A 21,194-nucleotide genomic window follows, 5' to 3' on the forward strand; every position below is an offset into this window, starting at 1 on the left:
GACTTCTGATGGGAGGGCGTTCCACAGGGCGGGTGCCACTACCGAGAAGGCCCTCTGCCTGGTTCCCTGTAACCTCACTTCTCGCAATGAGGGAACCGCCAGAAGGTCCTCAGTGCTGGATCTCAGTGTCTGGGCTGGGACCATCAATAGAATAGAATAGAATAGAATAGAATAGAATAGAATAGAATAGAATAGAATAGAATAGAATAGAATAATTTATTGGCCAAGTATCAACCATACTTGGAATTTTGCTATGACTACATTGCAATGTAAAGAAAAACATACCTCATACAAACAGTATTCCCCTCACAATACAACAGCACAGCGAAAAAGACCCCATACCACCAACTGGCCTCCCTTCCGCCCACAACTACAGATTCAACAATTTGATGGCACAAGGAAAAAAGCTAAAAGTGTCTCTATTGGAGGCAGACTAACACCGATTACCCTTTCTGCAGTTCTTACTGCGCGTTGGAGCCACTTCTTATCCAGCTTAGAAGCTGTACCATACCAGTTCTTTCTCCCACTTACCGTACATACAGTTGCAGTTACTGACTGGTGGCAGGGAAAGTAGTTTTACACATGTAAGGCATAATTTCTGCACCAGGGTTCCTCCACGGCATCTGTTTTCAATGCCAGAACCCTGGAAACACAAATCATAATTTTAAAAATAACATGGAAGCATCTCTGATTAAGTTCAGAGCGCATTCCATTTTTCACTCACTACAGAAAATCCCTACATAGTTAGGAGAGCCGCAGAGGCAGAATTTCCAGCCCATCTGCACACACGGGGATCTTCTTCTTGAAACTGAATCAGGACAGACAAAAGTAATTCTTTACACAGCATGTGGTTAAAACTATGGAATTTGCTCTCACAAGCTGTGGTGATGGCCACCAACTTGGGTGGCTTCAAAAGAGGATTAGACAAATTCATGTAATTGCAATAAGCCAATAAGTTGTTGTGTGAGCTCCCTCCCTCACACCAAATCTGGGTTCTTCGATCTGTTCAGAAAAACCAGCCGTATCAGCTGTTATGAAAGCAAACAGAAACTAAAGTAACCATAATTTACAAAGCCCCTGAAAACCACTAGAAGCTGTACAAAACATTATTATGAATTGGCCAGGTGAGAAAGAAAATAAAGTTTTGTTGCTCTGCTTACCGTGAGCTCTAGGGATGGAGAAGGACTGAAGAGGGGAATAAAACAAGACAGGCTGCATATGGTAGCCTTTGCCACTCTAGTGCTCTCCAGACAGGGGAGCCGAATTGGGCCCCATGTTATGGGTGCCCAGTGTGCGTGATGTCATGACGTCACATTGCAACATGACATCATGACATCAAGCACACACCCCAGCCTTGGAACTGAAGGTCAGCATCTCTGAGGTCTTACAAGGCCTTGGACATGACTTTTGGTGCTTCACGAGGCACCAAAAGTTGCGTTGGGGATCCTCAGCGCCCACAACAATTTTTTGTGGCTGCTCAGGCCCCCAGCGCCCCCTATAGTTGGTGCCCCATCTCCTGATATTTTACGTCACAACTCCAATGAACTCCAGCTGTACATAGTCTAAAACAGGGGTCAGGAAGGTTTACCTCACCTGGGCCGGTTCACTCCAGCAGGGATCCCTCTGTGGGCCGGATCGCGCGCCCGTGATTTTTGGCGTCTGCGTTTGCGCAGACTTGATTTCTGGTGCTGCAGAAGTGAGTCCCTGCGCTGCGCCGGTTTAGTGCAGTGCATGGGGACTTGCCAAGCGGGCGGCTCGGTTCGGGTCTGGCTCATGGGCCAGTTAAACAACCCCGTGGGCCGCTTGTGGTCCATGGGCCTTAGGTTGCCGACCCCTGGTCTAAAACATCTGGAGGGCACTTGATTGGGCAGGTTGGAATAGAGTGTTGGATGTGGAGTTTTTAGAGGCCAGAAGTGAAAGAAGATAGAACAAATTCCTGGAAGTTAAAACTATCCGTGGCTACTAGCCATGATGGCAATGCTCTGCCTCCGTGGTAGCAGGCAGTAATTATTTTGAATTCTAGTTTCTGCAAACCACAGGAGGGGAGAGTGTTGTTGCACTCAGGTCTTGCTTGCAGATTTCACAGAGGTCACAGTAAGACTGCATCCAATTTGGCCTGATCCAGAAGGGCTCTTCTTATGTTCTTATTGATACTCCCTGTAGCAGAGACCTACCTCTTTTTTGCAACTCAATGCACATCAGAGGCATTGTTTAAATAAGCAGAAAATGCAGGTATTCATACGACACTGGATTTTCTGCCCCTCCCAGCTCCAACTTGGTACAGGATTCTACCAGCTCAGCTATCTTGTCCGGTTCTGATCTGTTTACAGCCACAATTAATTCTCTGGGTCAGACTATTGACAGCTGCTGTCACCGTTTTCATTTGCCATCAACCCAGGATTGGAAGAAAGCAAATGCAGGCTTGCCCTTTTAGATACTGGCAAAGTGTGCCGGGTCTTTAGCTTGCTTATTACTGAGGCTGGCTGTGTGTGCTAAAGAATCAGCATAGTCAACAGGTAAATGAAGCTTATGTGGGTGAGAGGTGCAGGCGGAAGGTCAGACATGGAAATGCTTCTCTGCATACATTCATTATTGTTTCACACTCCCCGTTTCTCAATCCTTTAAATCTCATTCCTTGCGCCGGGGAGCAGAAGTGCAGAGAATGTTGTTGCAATCATGTCCTGCTTGTGGGCTTCCCAGAGGCATCCGGTTGATCACGGTGAGAAAAGGAAGCTGAACTAGATGGGCCTTTGGCCTGATCCAGCAGAACTATTCCCAAGTTCTTGCTTTTGTTCCGAGGGCTGCTGCTGTGACCTGCAAACTGTGATAATTCCAAAGTCACATGCCATAACACATCACTGAACAAAACACTTTTGAGTTTCCTCCTTTGCTTTTTAATGATTAAAAAAACCAACAACTTACAATTGAAGGAGAGGCTGTCACATATCTAAAGTGCTAAAAAGATAGTTCAACTCCCAGGCTTCTCAAATCTGTAAGATTTCTCCAAATATTGAAACGCTGATCGATGAATTTCTTTTCCTAAAAGCTTTCCCTGTTTAAAACAAAAATGAGGCAAATCTTTTGGACCTGGACCGCAAATTCAGTCTTTAATTTTGTCCTGCTTGGCATTATTCCCACAGTAAGTTCCCTTAAAACCTGCTTGTTGTATTTCCTCCTTTTCTTTCCTCCACCAACAGCACAATTTATAATTGTTTAGCACACAGTTAAATTGCTGGAAGTTATTTATAAGTTTGCATATGCTTAAACTAAGATTTTGCAAATGGGCTAGAATACAGCCCTTTTTTTCCTCTGGGGCTGAGAGTGAGCTTAAATGGTAGGGTTGGCTGTGTAGGGTTTTTTTTGCAATAAAAACTGGTTGTTTAAAAATAATAATCGGAGGCCTGTCCGAACAATAGAGTTTTCAAAAGATATCCAAAAGAATACAGGGATGACTCCTACCAAAACTCTACAGGCAAGGAGTTCCACAGGGCAGGGCTTGGTCCCCATTAAAGGCTGTTGGCACCACCAGAAGTTCCCCATCGGAAAACTCAGTGATGAAGATGGAGCAGAAGGAATCAGGTGGTCGTTAAGAGACTTTGGGTCCAAGTTGTTTAGAACTTTGCGAATTAACACAACAACCATTACCTTGGGCAGATAGCAAATTGGCAGCCAGCACAGTTCTCTCAGCAAAGGAGTAATGTGTTGCCAGGAACTTGCTCCTGCGAGCAGCTCTGGCTCAGGGGCGTACCCAGGATCAAAATTAGGGGGGGCAAGGGGCGGGGGCAAGGGGCGGGAGGGGAGGGGCCACAGTGGGAATATGGGCGGGGCTACGTGGCCTGCGTCCTCCCAGCTCTTCTGAGGAGGCAGCCCCAGGCTCTTGTTCCCGGCGCGAAGCTCCAGAGGCGCGCGGGGAACGCAAGCCTGAGGCTGCCTCCTCCGCACCTCCCAGGTCTTCCGAGGAGGCGGCCCCAAGCTCCCGTTCCCGGCGCGAAGCTCCAGAGGTGCGCGGGGAACGCGAGCCTGTGGCTGCCTCCTCCACTTACACTCCCCGCTCCCGCTTAGCGCTCCTCCGCTTACGCTCCCCTCGCGCCTCTGGAGCTTTGCGCTGGGAGCCGGAGCCTGGGGCTGCCACGCTGCGCCCCTTAGCCTTTTGCTTCTGGGGGGGCAATTGCCCCCTCCTGCCCCCCTGCCCACGGCACTGGTCACCCCTCTGGGCAGCTCGCCCCATCCCCCGGGTGCGCTGTTTCCCTCCGTCTCTTACGTTTACACCCCACCGCTTTTGCAGCTCGATAGTGGGAGGGGGAGAGGAGAAAGTGCGATGGGTTATGGAAAGGGGAAAGGGGGGAGGGCTGGTCTGTTTCTTTCTGGCTGGGGCCGCGCACCCCACTTTTTGCATTGAGATTTCTTTCTTTTTAGCTTGGGGGGGGGGCGGGCAGCTGGCTTCTAGAGTAGGGCAGCTGCCCTAACTTGCCCCGTGGTGGGTACGCCCTTGCTCTGGCTGCCACATTCTGCACTAGCTGGAGCTTCTGGGCCAGACAGAAGGGCAGGCGAGCTCCCCATCTACAGAGTGCTGGTATTTTTAGACAGAGGGAAGGTGTTTCAAAGACAGCCCTCCTCCACCTGGTGTCCTCCAGATTTCTTGGAATACTTCCTGTATCGGGAAGTTTTTAACGTTTGATATTTTATTATGTTTTTATATTCTGGTGGAAGCTACCCAGAGTGGCTGGGGAAACCCAGCCAGATGGGCGGGGTATAAATAATAAAATAATAAAAATACTAATACTTATTAGCTCCCACCTGCACCTCTCATGCTGGCTGGGACTGGTGGATCAAAGACACAAGGTAGGGGAACAGCACTTGTGGGAGCTGTTCACTTCAAACCCATCTTGCTTTGGAGACTTCACTTTTTTCTGGCACAGGGTGGGGTATGTAGGAGGGGATGTCAGGTTCCCATCCCTCCCTCCCTCCCTTCTTTCCTTCGCCTAAACAGAAAACAATCCTTTTGCCTTTGTGAATGGGAGGAGATCCTTATAGTGGAGGGAGGAGACAGGCAGGCGAGCAATGCAGACAAGCGGCTTGCTTTGGAGCTTAGAATGAGAGGAAATGGCAATATAGCTGTGTTTCTCCACCCACCATCACCACCTTTGTCATGTGCAAACTGAATGTTGGAATGCTGATAATACCCGGCACAGTATTTAGATTGCTCTTGTGAATATCAGAAGCATTTTGCACACATTATCTGGCTGTAATCTTCAGAACAAACCTGTTGCACACCTCACTCAGGCCACCTGGTGGGTGAGAGTCAGCCTGACTGAACTCAGCCACTGCTGCTACATGTGTGCTCTTGTCTTTGAATGGGGACATACTAGCAATGTGATGTGATGACAGTGCTAAATCAAAAGAATAAGGAGCTGGCATTGTTCCAGCCATGTGGAGTCAGTTCCAGAGGACTTGCTGAAAGGCCAGAGGAGCAAAGAAGGGGTGACAGTCCCAGTCGCTTTCCATTTGCTCTTATTCCTCATCCCGCCCCTTTCGCCTGGCGAATGTTTCTTCATTCTGGGAGAATGTGGACAGCTATTTCAGGGTGCAGTGGGGGGGAAGCCCAGTGGGTTGGAGCCTATTGCTTAAGTGAACAGACACACTACAATTTTGCAAAAAAAATCCTTCCCCCCCCCACCCCTTTTCTGGCTGAAACTCTGATCCCTGCCTCCAACCTCCTCCTCCCTCTTCCTGTTCACTTTTAGCGTTACAATGGATTTTTTTTTTGTCCAGAAACAACACACGCTGCAGTTTACCCCCTTCTGCTTGTTTTGTTTTTTTCTGGTGTAAAGAGCTGGCAGCTGGCTGGTTGGAACGGGAAAAGGGAGACGGACCCAAAAAACCCATCTTCTTTGGTGCATTTAGAGTTGTGCAATCTTATGTTGGAGGAGCTGATGGGAAAGGTGGGAGGGGGTGGTGGAGGAAAAAGGGAGGGAGGGAAGGAGGGGGAAATCTGACATGTTCTCTTTTCAAGTGATTACAGTTTGTTTTCTTAAGTGGTTGCATTAGTGGAAATTGGGCTGAGGGGAGGGGAAGTCTGGCTCTGCAAAGCTTTAGTAAAGAACCATTGCTAGGAGCCCCTGGGGAAGAAGGGGCAGCTTTTCTTAGGTCATGTCCTTGTGCGTACCCCTTTTTTTAAGGGGGTGTTTGAACACCATGTGGCACCTGCTGTTCACATGCAGCTCATGCTGGTGGTCTGCTTGGCAGGAGAGGTTTGATAGCAGAACTCAGCCCAGGGGTTTTGGCCTTTGAAAGGACAAGCAAGGGCACTGTAGTCATGTCTGCTGCTCTCCCTTTCGAGAGACGTCTTACTGGAAGGCTAATTTCCTTCCCTCTCTGTTTTGAAAAGTGATCTCCTCCCCACCCTGCCACTTGCCTTTGGTTCACTTTCACCTTCATTGTGGGTTTCCAAAGCGATTTGTTCATAGAAAGTCAGAAAGGTGAGCCGAGCCCATGAAGCAAAACAGCACAGGCTGCAAAACCTCCCTCTGTGTATGTGTGCGCACACTTTTCTTAGCCTGAGGGCTGCATACACCCTTGGCCAACCCTGCAGGGTGTGTGTGTGTGCTGCATGCCAGCAGTGGATGTGGTCACCCTACACTCTTGCAGGAAGAGACACATGAGAGACATGTGGCAGAAGACAGACAGACAGACAGACAGACAGACAGACAGACAGACCAGCTCATCAAATCTCTATGCCCATGGACTGATTGGAAATGAAGTGTAATGTCTACCCCAAAGCATTTGCATGTGGCTACAGTATTGAGATCAGGATTGCGTATAACCGACCCAATACTATCATGAGCACAAATCATTGTAAATGAGCAATAAAAGGACCTTTGGAGGTGGTACAAAATATGCCAGTGTGTGATTGAATCTCTCAGTCTGAAAGTACCCCCACACTGGGGCAACTCCGCCTTGGAGGGGATGGAAAAAACTGCCACTCTGGATGTAGTCAACCAGAGCGATTTATATATAGCAAGGCTGATCCCTGCAGCTGAGCCATGTCTGGGTGGCGGTGTCCCCACATCTGTTTGCTGCACCCAAAATGTGAGAAACAGGCAAAGCAGCTACCTAAAAAAATGAATGCATCTTTTCAGCAGTTCCTCATAGCAACTGTCTTCAGTGGGGTGGAACCAGAGGGGTGTGGAATTGACAGTCTGCCCAGTAGTGGGCATAGTCTGGATCTTTGCCCATTTGCCTCCCAAACTGTCCTCTGGATGCACTCTTATTTCAGCTGCCTCCTTGAACATGCCTCTTTTCTTCTCTCTCGCACTCTCACCACCCCAATTCCTGGTTTTGTTTTGTTTTGTTTTTCAACAAGGAAATGCATATTAAGCAGTGCAGGGAACATTTCAGTCCCCATGAATGTTTTATCTCCGACTGCTATATTTAAATAAAACAAACAAGAAAACCATAGCAGGGACAGTTGAAACCAGCAGCTCCAGAATTAGAATACAGTGAGGAGTGTAACACTGCAGCCCCATCTGCACTGGTCATTTGAAGCAGTATCATCCCATTTTAAACAGCCATAGCTTCTCCCCCAAAGAATCCTGGGAACTGTAGTTTGTTGAGGGTGCTGAGAGATGTTAGGAGACCCCTGTTCCCCTCACAGAGCTACATTCTCTCTTTCTGCGGTTTCCAGCAAATGGTATTCACAAGCATACTGACTCTAACTGTGGAGGTGGAACACAACCCTTGGGGTTAGCCATTCATTGCCTTACACTCCCTGAATTTGTCTAATCCTCCATTAATGCCTTTCCTAGTTACAGGTAGGTAGCCATGTTGGTCTGAGTCGAAGCAAAATAAAAAAATTCCTTCAGTAGCACCTTAAAGACCAACTAAGTTTATATTTTGGTATGAGCTTTCGTGTGCATGCACACTTCTTCAGATACACTAGAAACAGAAGTGTCAGACCCTATATATATATACAGAGGGTGGTGGGGGTGGGTGGGAATGGGTGATGGGCTGATGGGAGTGGTAAACCTGTAGATGGCTGTTAATGGCTGCTGATGGCTGCAATTAGTCCTGGGCTGAGGTGCTAAAGAAAGCTTGATCATGCATAATGAGATAAGAATCCGATGTCTCTATTCATCCCAGGTGCTTCCATGGTTTTAAGCTTGGTAATGATTTCCAATTCAGCAACTTCTCTTTCCAGTCTGTTCCTGAAATTTCTCTGTAATAAAACAGCTGCTTTGAGATCTTGTATAGAATGTCCTGGGAGATTGAAGTGTTCTCCTACTGGTTTTTCAGTCTTATGGTTCCTGATGTCAGATTTATGTCCATTTATCCTTTGGCGTAGGGTTTGGCCTGTTTGTCCAATATAGAGAGCTGAAGGGCACCGTTGGCATTTGATGGCATACACAATGTTAGAAGATGAGCAATTAAATAGTCCTGAGATGGTATGTTGGATGTTGTTGGGGCCAGTAATGCCTTTCCTGTTTGTGACCTTCACTAGCTCTTGTGGAAGCAAATTCCACAGTTTAAATATGTGTTGCACGAAGAAGTACTATCTTTTGTCTGTCCTTAATCTTCTAACAATCAGCTTCATTAGATAGCCCTGAGTTTATTAAAAAAAACATATTACTAAATTTCTATCTTGCCCTTCATCTGTAGATCTCAGGACGGTTCACAACATGGTTCTAGTATTATGAGAGATGATGATTTCTCTCCATTTTCTCTGCACCAGGCACAATTTTATACACTTCTACCATGCCACTTCTCAGTTGCCTTTTCTCTAAACTAAAAAGCCCCAAATGCTTTGCTCATGGGGGAATTGTTCTACCATATCCTTTTTTGAGGCGAGGTATCGGTGGTGCTTTCCCATTCAGGCTCCAAAATACCTTGACTAGTCTTCGCGTATTGTGTGCCTCAGTTGACAGAACCGGCGGGTGAGGGTACATTTGCTGCTCCACATAGCAGAATCTCAACAAAACATCATGCCACAGTATACCAGTTACTGTCTAAAAGTGTCGTAGGCTAGAAAAAGTTGCATCACATTACATGAACTCTGATTCATCCAGCAAAGCAAATTGGCCGTGGACTCAGGATAGACAAAATAAAGCTTTTGTTTTTCACAAACACATAATTAGCCCAACTGCCACAGGAAGTGGTGCTGGCCGCTGGCTTCACTACTTTTTAAAAGGGGGTTAGACAAATTGAAGGATAGACAAATCTATCATTATATGTGCTAATCGGGCAACCACAGAAACAAGAGCAGGACTGGAAGTCTGTGGCCCTTGGGGTGTTGCTGAACTACAAGACCTGCCATTTCTGACTATTAGCCATGCTGGCTGGGGCAGATGGTAGACAGTACTATTGGGAGGGCGGCATAGGTTCCTATACCTGGACCCACCTCAGACCTGGAGAAAGGATAGGGAACCTGAGGCTAGGGGTGAAGGAAGGGGGGTGCTGTGGGGGGTGCCCCACCCCAGGTGTCATCACTGAGGGGGGTGACATTTGGCGTGTCCCCCACCTGTGACTCCGCCTACCCTGAGCCGTTGGGGGAAGGGGCAGAGCTGTGCCACCTTGCTGGCTGCCTTCCCCCACCCTTCCCCCTTCGTTTTGAAGCTCAGGGGAGGCTTGGGAGTCGCAAGGCTGCTTCCTTGGGGGGGGAGCCTCCCCCGAGCTGTCAAAAGTAAGAGGGAAGGGAGGAAGGCTGCTGGCAAAGCAGCGTGGCTCCCCCCCCCAGGAAGCACCCCACCAGGAAGCAGTCTCGCCCCCTGGGACGCTCGCCGCGGCGCCCACCTGGGACATTCACCCCGCCCCCATGGCCCCGCCCCTGGGTGCACAGCATGTGTGCCACTCGGTGCCGGAGCAGGTAGCTCCGCCTCTGCCTGCGGCCCCACAGCAATTCTTCTCTAACTCTTGTCATCCCTGTGTGGGGCAAGTGAGTTCAATGGCACAGGTGAGCCATACCTGTTTGAGAAGGGAAAATAGCAAGCTCATGTGTGGTTTTTTTTTGGGGGGGAATACCCTGTGGCAGGGGGAATCCCTAAAGGGGTGAAATGCCACCCAAACTGCCCATCAGCATGCTCAGTAGGCACAGAATCCTGACTGTTGTGGGATGGGGGGGAATGGAATACTGGGTAGTGGAGGAGGAGAGGGATGACTGGGGTGGAATCCTAAACACAAGTACTCCACACTGCAACATTTTGTTGCAGAACATAAGAAGAGCCCTGCTGGAACAAATCAAAGGCCTGACTAGTTCAGCCTCCTGTTCTCACCATGGCCACCATAGCTGCCAAGTTTTCCCTTTTCTCGTGAGGAAGCCTATTCAGCATAAGGGAAAATCCCTTTAAAAAAGGGATAACTTGGCAGCTATGATGGCCACCCAGCTTCCCTACAGGAAGAGTAGCTCAGTTGGTAGAGCTGAATCTCTCAGGATTGTGGGTTCAAGCCCCACGTGGGACAAAAGATCCCTACATTGCAGGGGGTTGGACTAGATGATCCTCACGGTCCCTTCCAACTCTACAATGCTATGATTCTAAGCCCACAAGCCCCATTTTTCTGTGACCACTGGCTCTTTTAGCTAAATGGAACCTTCATGTTCAGTGGTAGTAATCCCACTGTATTCAGTGAGGGTTTACAAAGAGGTAAGAGCACATAGGACTGCACTATTTTGGCTCAATCCTGTGCATGTTTACCTGTGAAGGAAGTCCAGCTGTGCCCTACAGTCCTCTGTCCCTGCTAGTGGGTGTAGAGGACTGAAGCCTTTGAATCTAAACCACATTTTTAGTTATTTAATGTAAGCGGTTCAAAAGAAAGAAGTAATTATGAGTGTAAATGCAAACAAAGCTTAATAAACTTAAAGGCTACAGACTCACAAAAGTAGCATGAAACAATTAGCAAGATTAAAATGTTACCAAAAAGCTTGAGAGAGAAAAAAAAGGTCTTTGGTGCAAAATATATATGGTAGGGACCTAGCCAACATCATCTCCAGCAGTATATCCTAAGTGGAGGGCCACATACCTTTTCATTTAAAGATCCTGACTTGTTTAAGAACACTTTAAATGTTTATTATTATTATTATAGTATATCCATGACTCCCAGTTGCTGGCGGTGGGGGCAATCAGCAGCAGAGGGCTATTTCTTTCATGCGCTCTCTGTGGGCTTCCTAGGAAGCCTATGACTAGCCACTGTCAGAAAGGGACCCTAAACTAGATGGACTTTGCAGCCTGATCCAGCATGACTAGCCATGTTCTTGTGTGTGGGTCTTCTTTGATCACATCTGTGTTGTTCCGTTTTTCTTGGGCGATGCTGGCCAACTCCGGAGAGTGCTTTGACCCTAGATAGCTCTCGCCTCTGTGGGCTTGGCTTCTGCTCAGATTTCTTAACCATCTTTCCTTTTACTCGGAGCCATCCAGAGGGAAACATCTGTGGCCTCTCTGTTCTCTGCCAGCCCTGCTGGGTGGTTCAGCAACGGCTGATCAATGTCTGACCCAGGAAAATGACAGCTTGTTTGGGCAGCTTGGCAGGATTCAGTCCTTTCCCGTGAGCTTGCCTCCTGTGATCCTGTGGAGAGGGATGGAAAGACATAAAAGAAAAGAACCTGGAAAAATCCAAGCAAGCATTTGTTGTGCTTTTAGGAATCTCCCTCTTTCCTTGCTCCAGTCCCCCCCCCATTTGTGCTCATTGTGGCTGAAGCCCAAACAGCCAGTTTATTCATCATCCATCCTGTTCTGCCTGCGTGACGTTTACAGAGTGGTTAGATGATGCCCGGTCATTGTTGAGCATTTGTTCAGATTTGTTTATATGAAGGTTGCATATGGCAATAAGCATTCATCCTGATTTGTTTGTGGGGTGTTCCTGTTAGTCATTCCTTGATCCCACAGTTTTTGGTGCATTTTCGCAACACTTCCCAAACTGCAAGAAGACCATTTGGGGGGCAGGGCGAGCTGTTTCAAGTGACTTTCTTGCACTAAAGACCTTAGGGATGTATTCATGACATGGCTAACATAAGTCCATTAATTTTGATGGGTCTACTCTGAGTAAAATTTAGAGACAACCCCTTTCATTCACTTTTAATTGTGCTGCCTGCCTGTTTCTCTGCAGGCCCTTTTGGGTGTTAAGATCAGTGGAAGGAGCCTTCTTGGTTGTTCGGCCTCCCTCAGAAATTAGGGGAGTCTGGGCAATAGCAAGGGCATTCTCTTTGGCAGCCCCTAAATTGTAGAATTTCCACCCCGCAGAGGTGTGTCTGGCACCTTCACTATACAGCTTTCCAAAAATGCTGAAAACACACCTCTTTACCATGGCCTGTGACATCTGAGATGTATATATTTTTAGGACACAGCCTATTCCTGTGGATGTGATTCATTTTTAAAAACTGTTGTTGTTATATTTATTTATACTCCGCCTTTTTCCTTGCCGGGATTCAAGGCGGCTTACAAATAAAAATAGGAACTGCTAAAAACAGAAAAATTGATCATTAAAATACAATTAGACATTGATAGGATTAAAACTCTATTGAATTTATAACCATTGTAACCCACCACGAGACCTGCTGGAGAAGGGTAGGTAATAAATATAATAATATTAATATTAACAACAACAACAACAACAACAACAACAACAACAACAAGCAGTAGCTTCCTATATTTGCATGTCCATCTGGTAAGCAATGTAACATGTAGCATATGTTATCCATCTTCCACAAGAGATGTGTTCAGAAGCAGCCAAACCTGTGCTAATTCTGTCTTTTTCTCTCTTTCCCCTCCTCTCCAGCATGCCTGTTCCGGTTCAACAGCCTCTCCCTAGTGTACCTTCTCTACCTCCTGCTTTTGCCGTGGTTCCTGGGCCCTACGGAATATACCATTAAAGGTAAGTGTTTTTCCACCTTTTTTTTCCCCTGTGGAAGAATGAAGGATCTTCCATTCCCAACATGGGGCTCTTCCACACTCCCCCCGTCCTGTGCATAGAAAGTACAGGTCCAATCAGTTTTCCCCTTGTCCCATGTGTTCTAGGCACAGGTCCAAGCAGCTTTGCCTTTGCCTCACTGCTTTCTCTCAGAAAACCCGTTCTTTAGCGCTAAATTGGAACAAACGACATGTCTCCCAGACCCTAGTCTGACACTCTAACCGCTACACCACCTTGGCTGCGACCAAAGTTTGTGGTCTGCCACTGAGCTGTGGCCCTTCATCACTTCTTGAAGCTGCAAATGCCTTAGATTAGTTCAACCATTTTTTTAAGAAAAGGCCTTCAGTCGGGGGTCTTTGCCATTCTAGCTACTTGGAGATGCCAGGGATTGAACGTGGGGCTCTGTGCATGCAGAACAGGGGCTCTGCCCTTCACCACATCTTGCAGAGGCAATTTCCTTAAATGAATTAAGCCATTTAACAACGAGGCGCATGGATCCGAACATGGATTTCCAAACAGCCGCACATATGACTGTGGATCCCCTGGCTTTGCATTTCCGATCTGGCTCAGCTCAGCTTGGCCTATTCTCAGTTGGTCTCCTCACCAGATGCTGCAGCAGATAAAAGTGTAGGAGAAGCTGCTGCACAGCTTTGTGGGGGGAGGGAGAGGCACAAGATCCCCCCGCCTAGCTCCAGCCTCCTGCCGTCCCTCTGTTGCTTGTGACAGGACCTGGTAGGGTTAATCTCCCTAGTTTCAGTGTCCACCCTTCACCTCCCCTCTCTCCAATAGGAAGGCTTTGCTTTCCTCCCCAAGAAGCACACCCCAAGGGGCTCTGAGCATCTGTACCCTTTGGCTGTGTGCTCAGCCACTCCCCAGCCAGCCCCTGGCTGTGTGCCTCAGCCATCTCCGGTCTCTGATAGCCAATGTAATAAACCCTTCCTGTTTGGAAGGATAGGGCTGTTTTGCCCTGCCCTGCCTGGTGACTGCTTTTATTGGGAGGCATCAGGAGCACTCTGACCACCCAGCTGACGCACGGCAGGACATGCACACTCGTATAAACCTGGAAGGCAGTCATGCTTCTTATCTGAAGCAAGCGGGAGGATTGGGGGGCAAGCTCTGCCCAAATGTCAGACTGTGAACACCTGTACATTTAAAGCACCCCTCCCCAAGAATCTTGGGAACTGTAGTTTGTTCAAGGCACTGGGAAGTGTAGCTCTGCAAGGGGTAAGCTACAGTTCTCAGGATTCTTTGGGGGGAGCCAAGTTCTTTAAATGTATGCTCTGGGCTATCCCCCACATCCCTGGGCTATCCCCCACATCCTCTGGGCTATCCCCCACATCCCTTCCTATTTTTAAAATAATAATAATAACAATAATAATAATAATAATAATAATAATAATAATAGAAGGCAACCGCTGAGTGAAAGCTGGGAAGAGAACAGTCACCAGCAACTTCACAAAACAAATGGAAAACTAACTGGCTTGGCGCCCAGGTGGGCAAAGGCTCAGAGAGAGGTCACAGGGGCAAGACTTAACATGGCCAACACACGGGATTAACTTGGGTGTTAACTTGGGTGTTGGAAGCCGCCCAGAGTGGCTGGGGAAACTCAGCCAGATGAGCAGGGAATGAATAAATGAATAAATGAATAAATAAATAAATATTAATCTGGAGGTGTTTGCTCTCTGTTCATCACAGTCAACACCTAGGCCATGCTGTGGTCTCAAGGTTGAAGGAGATGGCCTTGGAGTCCTCTAATGCCGTCCTGGAAGGAAAAGGATAACTGCTTATGTCTGACAATATCCATTTGAGCTTCTTGAAGACAAGTGGTAGACTTGTCCCCTGGGACTGCTTAACTGCTTTTATTTGTTTTTATTTATTTAAAAGCATTTATAAACTGCTTAATATTTCAAAGATATCTAGGTGTGTGTACAGTCCAAGAAGGAAATAATTTATCATGCAAACAGTAAAACAGGAACTCAACCTAAAACAGTGAAACGGCAGTATAAAAATAAATAAAAATGTATAAACGTAAATATGACAGAAATTTAGAGGATTAAAAGGACATAAAAACAGTTTCTAAAGTTATGCATCAGGCAAAGCCTGGGCAGGGTTTGAAAAGAAAAGCCTTTTAAAGAACACTTTGGTGGTGCCAGGGGCTCCTACAGAGCCTGCCTGCCTGCCCCCCCCCCTCTCTCTGTGTGTGGGTGCACGAGCATTGATCAAAGCTGTATAACTCCTGCTGAATGCTTGAGATCTGGGAGTTTTTTGTGTTCGCACCAAGGTCCTACCTGCTACAGAAAGAGAGTCCGCTCCCCCTTGGGCTCAAAAGAGCCCTCCAGATTTCTTTGGATTACAACTCCCAGCAACCACAGCTAGCATTCAAATTGCCCTCAAACATCTATTTTGGCCCTTTCCGTTGGGATTAAAATGTTCTCTGCAACCAAGGAGCAGTGAAAGGAATCTACCAGTTTCATTTTGTATCCTTTTAATTTTGCCTTCACCTCCCCTTCCTTCCTGAAATAAATTCAGTGTTACTTCTTAACATCAACAGTACAGATTGTCCCTGGGAAGTTAACCAATTTAGTTCTCGCATAACTGGTGGGGCTATTTTACTAAGAGGTTTCTTCTATCCTTGAAAAAGATTTCTTTTGCTGGCTGCCTAGGAAGTGCTAAATTGTAGCAATCTGATAAAGCTGACCTTTATAAAGGCTTGAATATCTTTGACACCCCCTCCAAAAAACAATCTCCATCACATACCTACACACCACGTCAAACTAGGTTTGCAAATAAGTTCACAAAAGTTACTAGTCCACATGACTACATTGCCTATCTGTGGTGTCTTAAAGGGGGGGGCAAAGGCAACTAGGTAATGGATGTTTACAGTTCTACACATGATACTGACAGGAGGGCAGAGAGGCTTCAGTGGCTTCAGTCACAGTGCCTGGATTCAGACGTAACACTAAACCATGGCTTGAGCACTACGAGAATGAGCATGGCCTTCCTCTTTGGGCCTGCCTGCCTGCTCCCCCTCCTCCTTGCACGCCCTAGACTGTTTAATATTTAACTATGGTTCGTGAAAGCAAGTAGTTTTTATAAACTGAGGTTTGAAGTTGGCTTGTTTCCAAGAACTGTGGTTAAGTTTCACAGGCTTAGGCTTGGGATGAGACACTAAACCGCAATTAATCTAAAATGGAAACGACAGCTTCCAAGCTCCTCATTGTGGCTGAGCCTGGTGAGGGGAGGCTAGACTCGTAACAATAAAACTATGGTGAACTTGCCCAGTGTGTCTGCAGATATACTGAGATGTGGCAGCCCATCCGGTACGGCACATCCTGGTGTCCTGTCTTTTTTTGCCTGTTTTGTGACAATTTCAGCATCAAGCCTCCTTCTTACTGCTGTTCCGTTCTGCTTTCTCCCTCTCTCTGTCACTGGTAAAGTATAGTTAGGAACAAGTGGTGGTGGTGGTGGTGTGTGTGTGTGTTTGTGTGTGTGTGAATAGTGCTAAAGAGGGCATCTTCAAGTCTCCTTCCTTTTGTGGTCTCCCCTCTCCCCAGTCCAGGCAGGTTGGTGGTTGTTTTGTCATGCTGCTGCTCCCTGGCGTGTGAGGCCAGTGTTTAAAATTATAACCTGGTTTTTGTTCTATTCATAGCTGTTGGGCTGTGAAATGATTAACCAAGAGACCTCAAAATGAAGCTGGACTTCTGTACCTGGAAAGGCAAGGGGGCGTATGCAGGGTGGGAAAAGTTCAAGACGCTGAATATACTGCTGTGTGCAGTATATTGCAGATTTCAAAATTACGACAGGCATGGAATATAAATCAAATAAAACAACAAAGTTTGCAAACTAGGTGCACACTTTCCACACAAAAGAGGGAAAGTCGCAAAGAAAATGGGAGGAAGATAGTTTGCAGTCTTATCAGGCTATTGCCCCAGTTTAATGTTTTAGGGGCAGGATACTAAGTCTAGCCGAAACAATCTCTGTGAATTTTGGGGGCACCAAGGACCCTCCTATCTTGTTACGCACACAAGAGATTCTATCTATCTATCTGCTAAGGAGTGTTGATTTCTTTGCTAGTGCCAATGTCTAAGCTTTGCTCCACTAGCCCTGCAGTGTGAATGGTGATGACGGTCTTCCTAGCAAATAAATTTGGTGGCAGAGAAGTTCCCCTAGCCTAGATCTTGAGCACTGTATTTGTTTGTCGTTATGGGGCTGAAAGTACTGAACTTTGGGGGGTGGGGTGCAAAGCTGTGCTGTTGGCCAAAGAATGACACTAAATACATTACAGTCCAGAAGCACTGGGAAGAAATTCTCATCCAAGCAGGCTTAAGGTAGCAGGGGAGATAAACTGTCTATATGGCGTAGTTCTTAATCCCCTGCAATGTATGGCTGGTGGGTGTGCTGGTCTCTGGACTTTATTACTGTAAATTAAGTGATGCCTCTTGCAAGTGGTCAGAAATCTTATTCTTCATTAAGAGTTTGTGCAAATCCAGTTGATGCAATGTGTTTGGATCTCCTGGGTAGCTTGCATTTTGTACCAGGTGAAGGATGGACCGACGGTTTGTCTCGGTATAAGCCAGCGTTATACGTGGAAGAATTAAAGTATGAGTTTTGTAGCCTTAGAAGGAAGGGGAATACCATTAGGGCATCAAGGCCAGTTCTTCACCGAGGGTGGAATCCTTCACACATCGTACCCTTTTTCTATTCTGCTCCCTCCTCTCCAGTGGCCCTACATTGTGCCTCTTGCCTCTCCGACATTGAACAGATCCATAACTGGAACCACCACTAATGGCTCTACCTGTTTAAATATTTCATGGCTTTCATGCCATCTGAGACTCCCTCCCTCGAAAGAGCTAGAAAGCAAACTTACGGTAAAAAAGAAGGAAAGAAAGTGAAGATTTTTTGGAAGGGCTGCTCCCCTCCTCTCGGGCAGCTGCCAGTGGTCCCCTCTAGGGATACTCTGAATGGCTGAAGGAGAGTCTTCTCTCTCTCTTTTTTCCAGTCTGGAGAGGAAAATGTGAGCTCTCCTCTCCCCACCCCCTTGCGCCTTCCCCCGCCTTCCTGCCCCATCCCCTGCCGGCAGCGTCCTTAGATTTATGAGGCGTATGCGAGGAGCACAGGGGGCTTAGCAGCATCTGGTGGAAGATCTGACTCTGGCCGTTCCTTGCAAGAGATCTCGTTGGAATTTTCCAGCTGTGGGCTGCAAGGTGAGCAGCCAGCAACCCAGAGGGGTCCTGGCCAGAGCTGCAAGGAGCTGCATCGTTGTACATCAAATGCCCTCCTCCTCCTCTTGGGACGGCCGCGGTGGGGTGGACCCTGCAGGCTTAACTCCTGGCTCCATGTAGGCCAAGTCTCCATGATTCAGCGTCCTCCAAGCCTATTACGACCCTATCCAGGGTCTCGTCAAACTGTCCGCACTCCTGGGCAGTCATTGCAAACAGTAGGCAGTAGGCTTATTAAGACCCTGGAGGGCTGCCATACATGGTTGGTAGGCTGTGCTGAGCCTGGAAGGTCATGAGGTGTACATGCCTGGCTGAGGCCAGTGTGACAGATTAAAGGAGGAGAACCTGGCCTCAAAGGAAAAACAAGAGTTTTGTGGCATCCTCAAGACTAACAGATTTATTGTGGTTTAAGCTGTCAGGGAGTAAAGCAGTTGTGGGAAACCTTTTGCCCTCCTGATATTACTGAACTCCATCTTCCATCAGCTCCAGGCCAGGGATGATGAGAGAGTTGTGGTCCAGCAACATCAGGAGAAGAAGAGTTTGGATTTGATATCCTGCTTTATCACTACCCGAAGGAGTCTAAAAGCGGCTAACATTCTCCTTTCCCTTCCTCCCCCACAACAAACACTCTGTGAGGTGAGTGAGGCTGAGAGACTTCAGAGAAGTGTGACTAGCCCAAGGTCACCCAGCAGCTGCATGTGGAGGAGCAGGGATGTGAACCCGGTCCACCAGATTACAAGTCTACCACTCTTAACCACTATCACCACACTACCCCACAGGGGCAAGCATTCCTTAAGCTTGGAGTAGAGCCTCTCTTTTTTTGACAGATGCATAGTGTTATCCTCAATGGGCAAATGCATGCCCATAGAAATCTGCCTGATAATGTACACCCATTGCTTCTGAGCACTTTGAAATAGCTCTTGCTTTTCTACTTTGTCCTGCAGGTCACACAGGGCGTCTCCTCCGAGCCCTCTTGGGAACCAGCATCCTTTTCCTCCTTGCCCATTTGGTTTTCCAGATATGCCTGTACACCATCCCCACCTTGGACCAGCTACTGGGACACAATTGTGAGTACCTTGTTCCCTTCTGCTTCTCTTGGGATGTTGCCATCGAGAAAGACATAGACTGCTTCCAGCTGAACTGTTTACTGAGCATTCATCCCGATTTGTTTGCACAAAGCTGGTGGTTAAGCTGTATGATGTTGGCTGTTTATGGAACATTCATTCTGATTTGTATGTGGGGACGTTATATGATGTCACGTCAGGCAATTGTTTTTAGTGCACTTTCCTTACCACAAAAGTCCACCTTTTTGCAGGGTGTGTGTGAGTTTGTTGTGCAAGGCTGAATCTACTTTAATTGCACAATGTGAATTTGCCAGTACTGTACTGTATGTAAATTGAATCCTTCCTGCAAAATAGCAGAATTCTGGAAGTAGCTTTAGAGCAGAAGTAACTGTTACAAGAGAAGTGCAGGTTTGGGAACTGGGTAATGATAATGCTGTGGGCTGGGGAGAGGTGCATTTGCCAGGAGTGAATTAATAGGCAGGAGTCACCATAGGTCTTCTTTTTTTTAACCCTCTTCCAACTGAGCTCCAAAACTGGACTGGGTGTGTGTGTGTGTGTGTATTTTTAAGGCAGAATATGCAGGCACACTAAGAGTTTTTAAGCATCTTCCTGGCCCCCAGACTTGGCTGCCCCTCCCTTACAAGTACCTGCTGCATTCTTGTTGTGGCCAGGCATTTGCTGTGATAATATTAACTCCTGCTCTTAAAAGATCAAGGTAGAGCAAATTTTATGCTTTTGCATTCCAAATATTACATGCATTTTGCTTTGCAGCAGATTAGAAGAACTCTGTTCCTCTGCTTTTCATTTGCACATTCTATTTGTATCTGGCTGTGCAACAATTCCCCTTATTGTTTTTCTGCTTTCTGCTTTCTTTCTTTGTTGTTATCTAAAACTTGTTTTGTAATTTTCCTGTGCCTGAATCCTTTCAGACATAGTGGCAATGCTGTATGCTGTTGTTTTCTTTGTTAAAATCAATACTTTTTTTTTGTAAAGAACTTTGTTCCCGTCACAGCCCTCCAGCCTCTCAAGGAAAAATGCCACCCTGCTGCCTGGCTTCAAATGCTTTGATTGGTGGTGACACTTTGGTTTATGAAGCTATTTACAAGTGGTTGTAAAAGAGGAGACCCAGGAAGACCGGGCCTGACCCTGAGCATGGCTGGAATGCGAGGCCTGTGATCCCAAGGCCCTTCTGTTTTTCTTGACGTCTTTCTCTGCCAACTGCATGCAGAGTCTGCTGGGGTATGCGTGCTGGGCTGGGGGAATTAGGTGGGGCTGTCTGGCAAGCAGCGTGTTCTCTCTCTCTCTCTTTCTCTCTGCACAATGAAATCAGAAGCATCAAGAAACGTTCCCTGTATGGAAATCCAGCCTGGACAGCTTCTCCTCTCCTTCTCTGGATGGAACAACTTCGCCTGTCAGAACTTAATTTGTCACTTGTGATGCTCAGGAAATGGAACTTCTCTCCCAACAGAAAGTTTTGAAATTGATGGCCTGTTGTGGTTGGGTTTTTTTTTTTTTTGAGAACTCCAATTTTGAGATGAAACATGATGGCTTTTCAAGGTTGATCACAGCTGTTCATTGGTCCCAGAAACGTCTCAATACACTCTGCTCTGCTCTCTTCGTTTCTGCTGAGATTCTTAAACAGGACAAGTTTTTTCATCTTCTCTGCCTCCTCAGCATCAGGCCTATAAAATAAATGGCTCACAAGCTGGGCCCATTCCCCCAGCCCCAGAATAGTGCTGCTACTTTCCTGTTCTCCTCTGCTTTTCAACTTCTCAAAGCAGTTCCTTTGGAAGAGCTGCCTCCGAGCTTTCGTAACCCTGGGCTTAGTCTGCTGGCGCTGACCGCTTTTCCTGGCAGGCTTCCCTTCTGGATTCCCCCAACCTGATAAGATGAAAAGATTAGGTGGTTCCCCCACAAATAGAACAAGGGGGTTGGGGAAAGGGTGTAGAAAGAGCCCAGGCTGTGTTTGCTGCCTTCCAGACCCAGAACTTACATGCATCACTGGTTAGAATAGAAT

The 21,194-nt window shown here is 47.1% G+C and overlaps 1 protein-coding gene across 2 annotated transcripts in view; it reads left to right on the forward strand.

The window, feature by feature from the left end:
- PIEZO1 (piezo type mechanosensitive ion channel component 1 (Er blood group)) overlaps window positions 1-21,194 on the forward strand; it is a 120,603-nt gene that overhangs the window by 41,330 nt on the left and 58,079 nt on the right. For both annotated transcript variants that reach the window (XM_035117666.3, XM_035117665.3), the window contains exons 2-3: window positions 12,763-12,858; window positions 19,058-19,180. In XM_035117666.3, coding sequence (XP_034973557.3) covers window positions 12,763-12,858; window positions 19,058-19,180 — 219 coding nt within the window. The remainder of the gene's footprint in view (window positions 1-12,762; window positions 12,859-19,057; window positions 19,181-21,194) is intronic.

The sequence above is a fragment of the Zootoca vivipara genome, chromosome 6, assembly GCF_965207765.1.
Source record: "Zootoca vivipara chromosome 6, rZooViv2.hap1.1, whole genome shotgun sequence".
Lineage (NCBI taxonomy): Eukaryota > Metazoa > Chordata > Lepidosauria > Squamata > Lacertidae > Zootoca > Zootoca vivipara.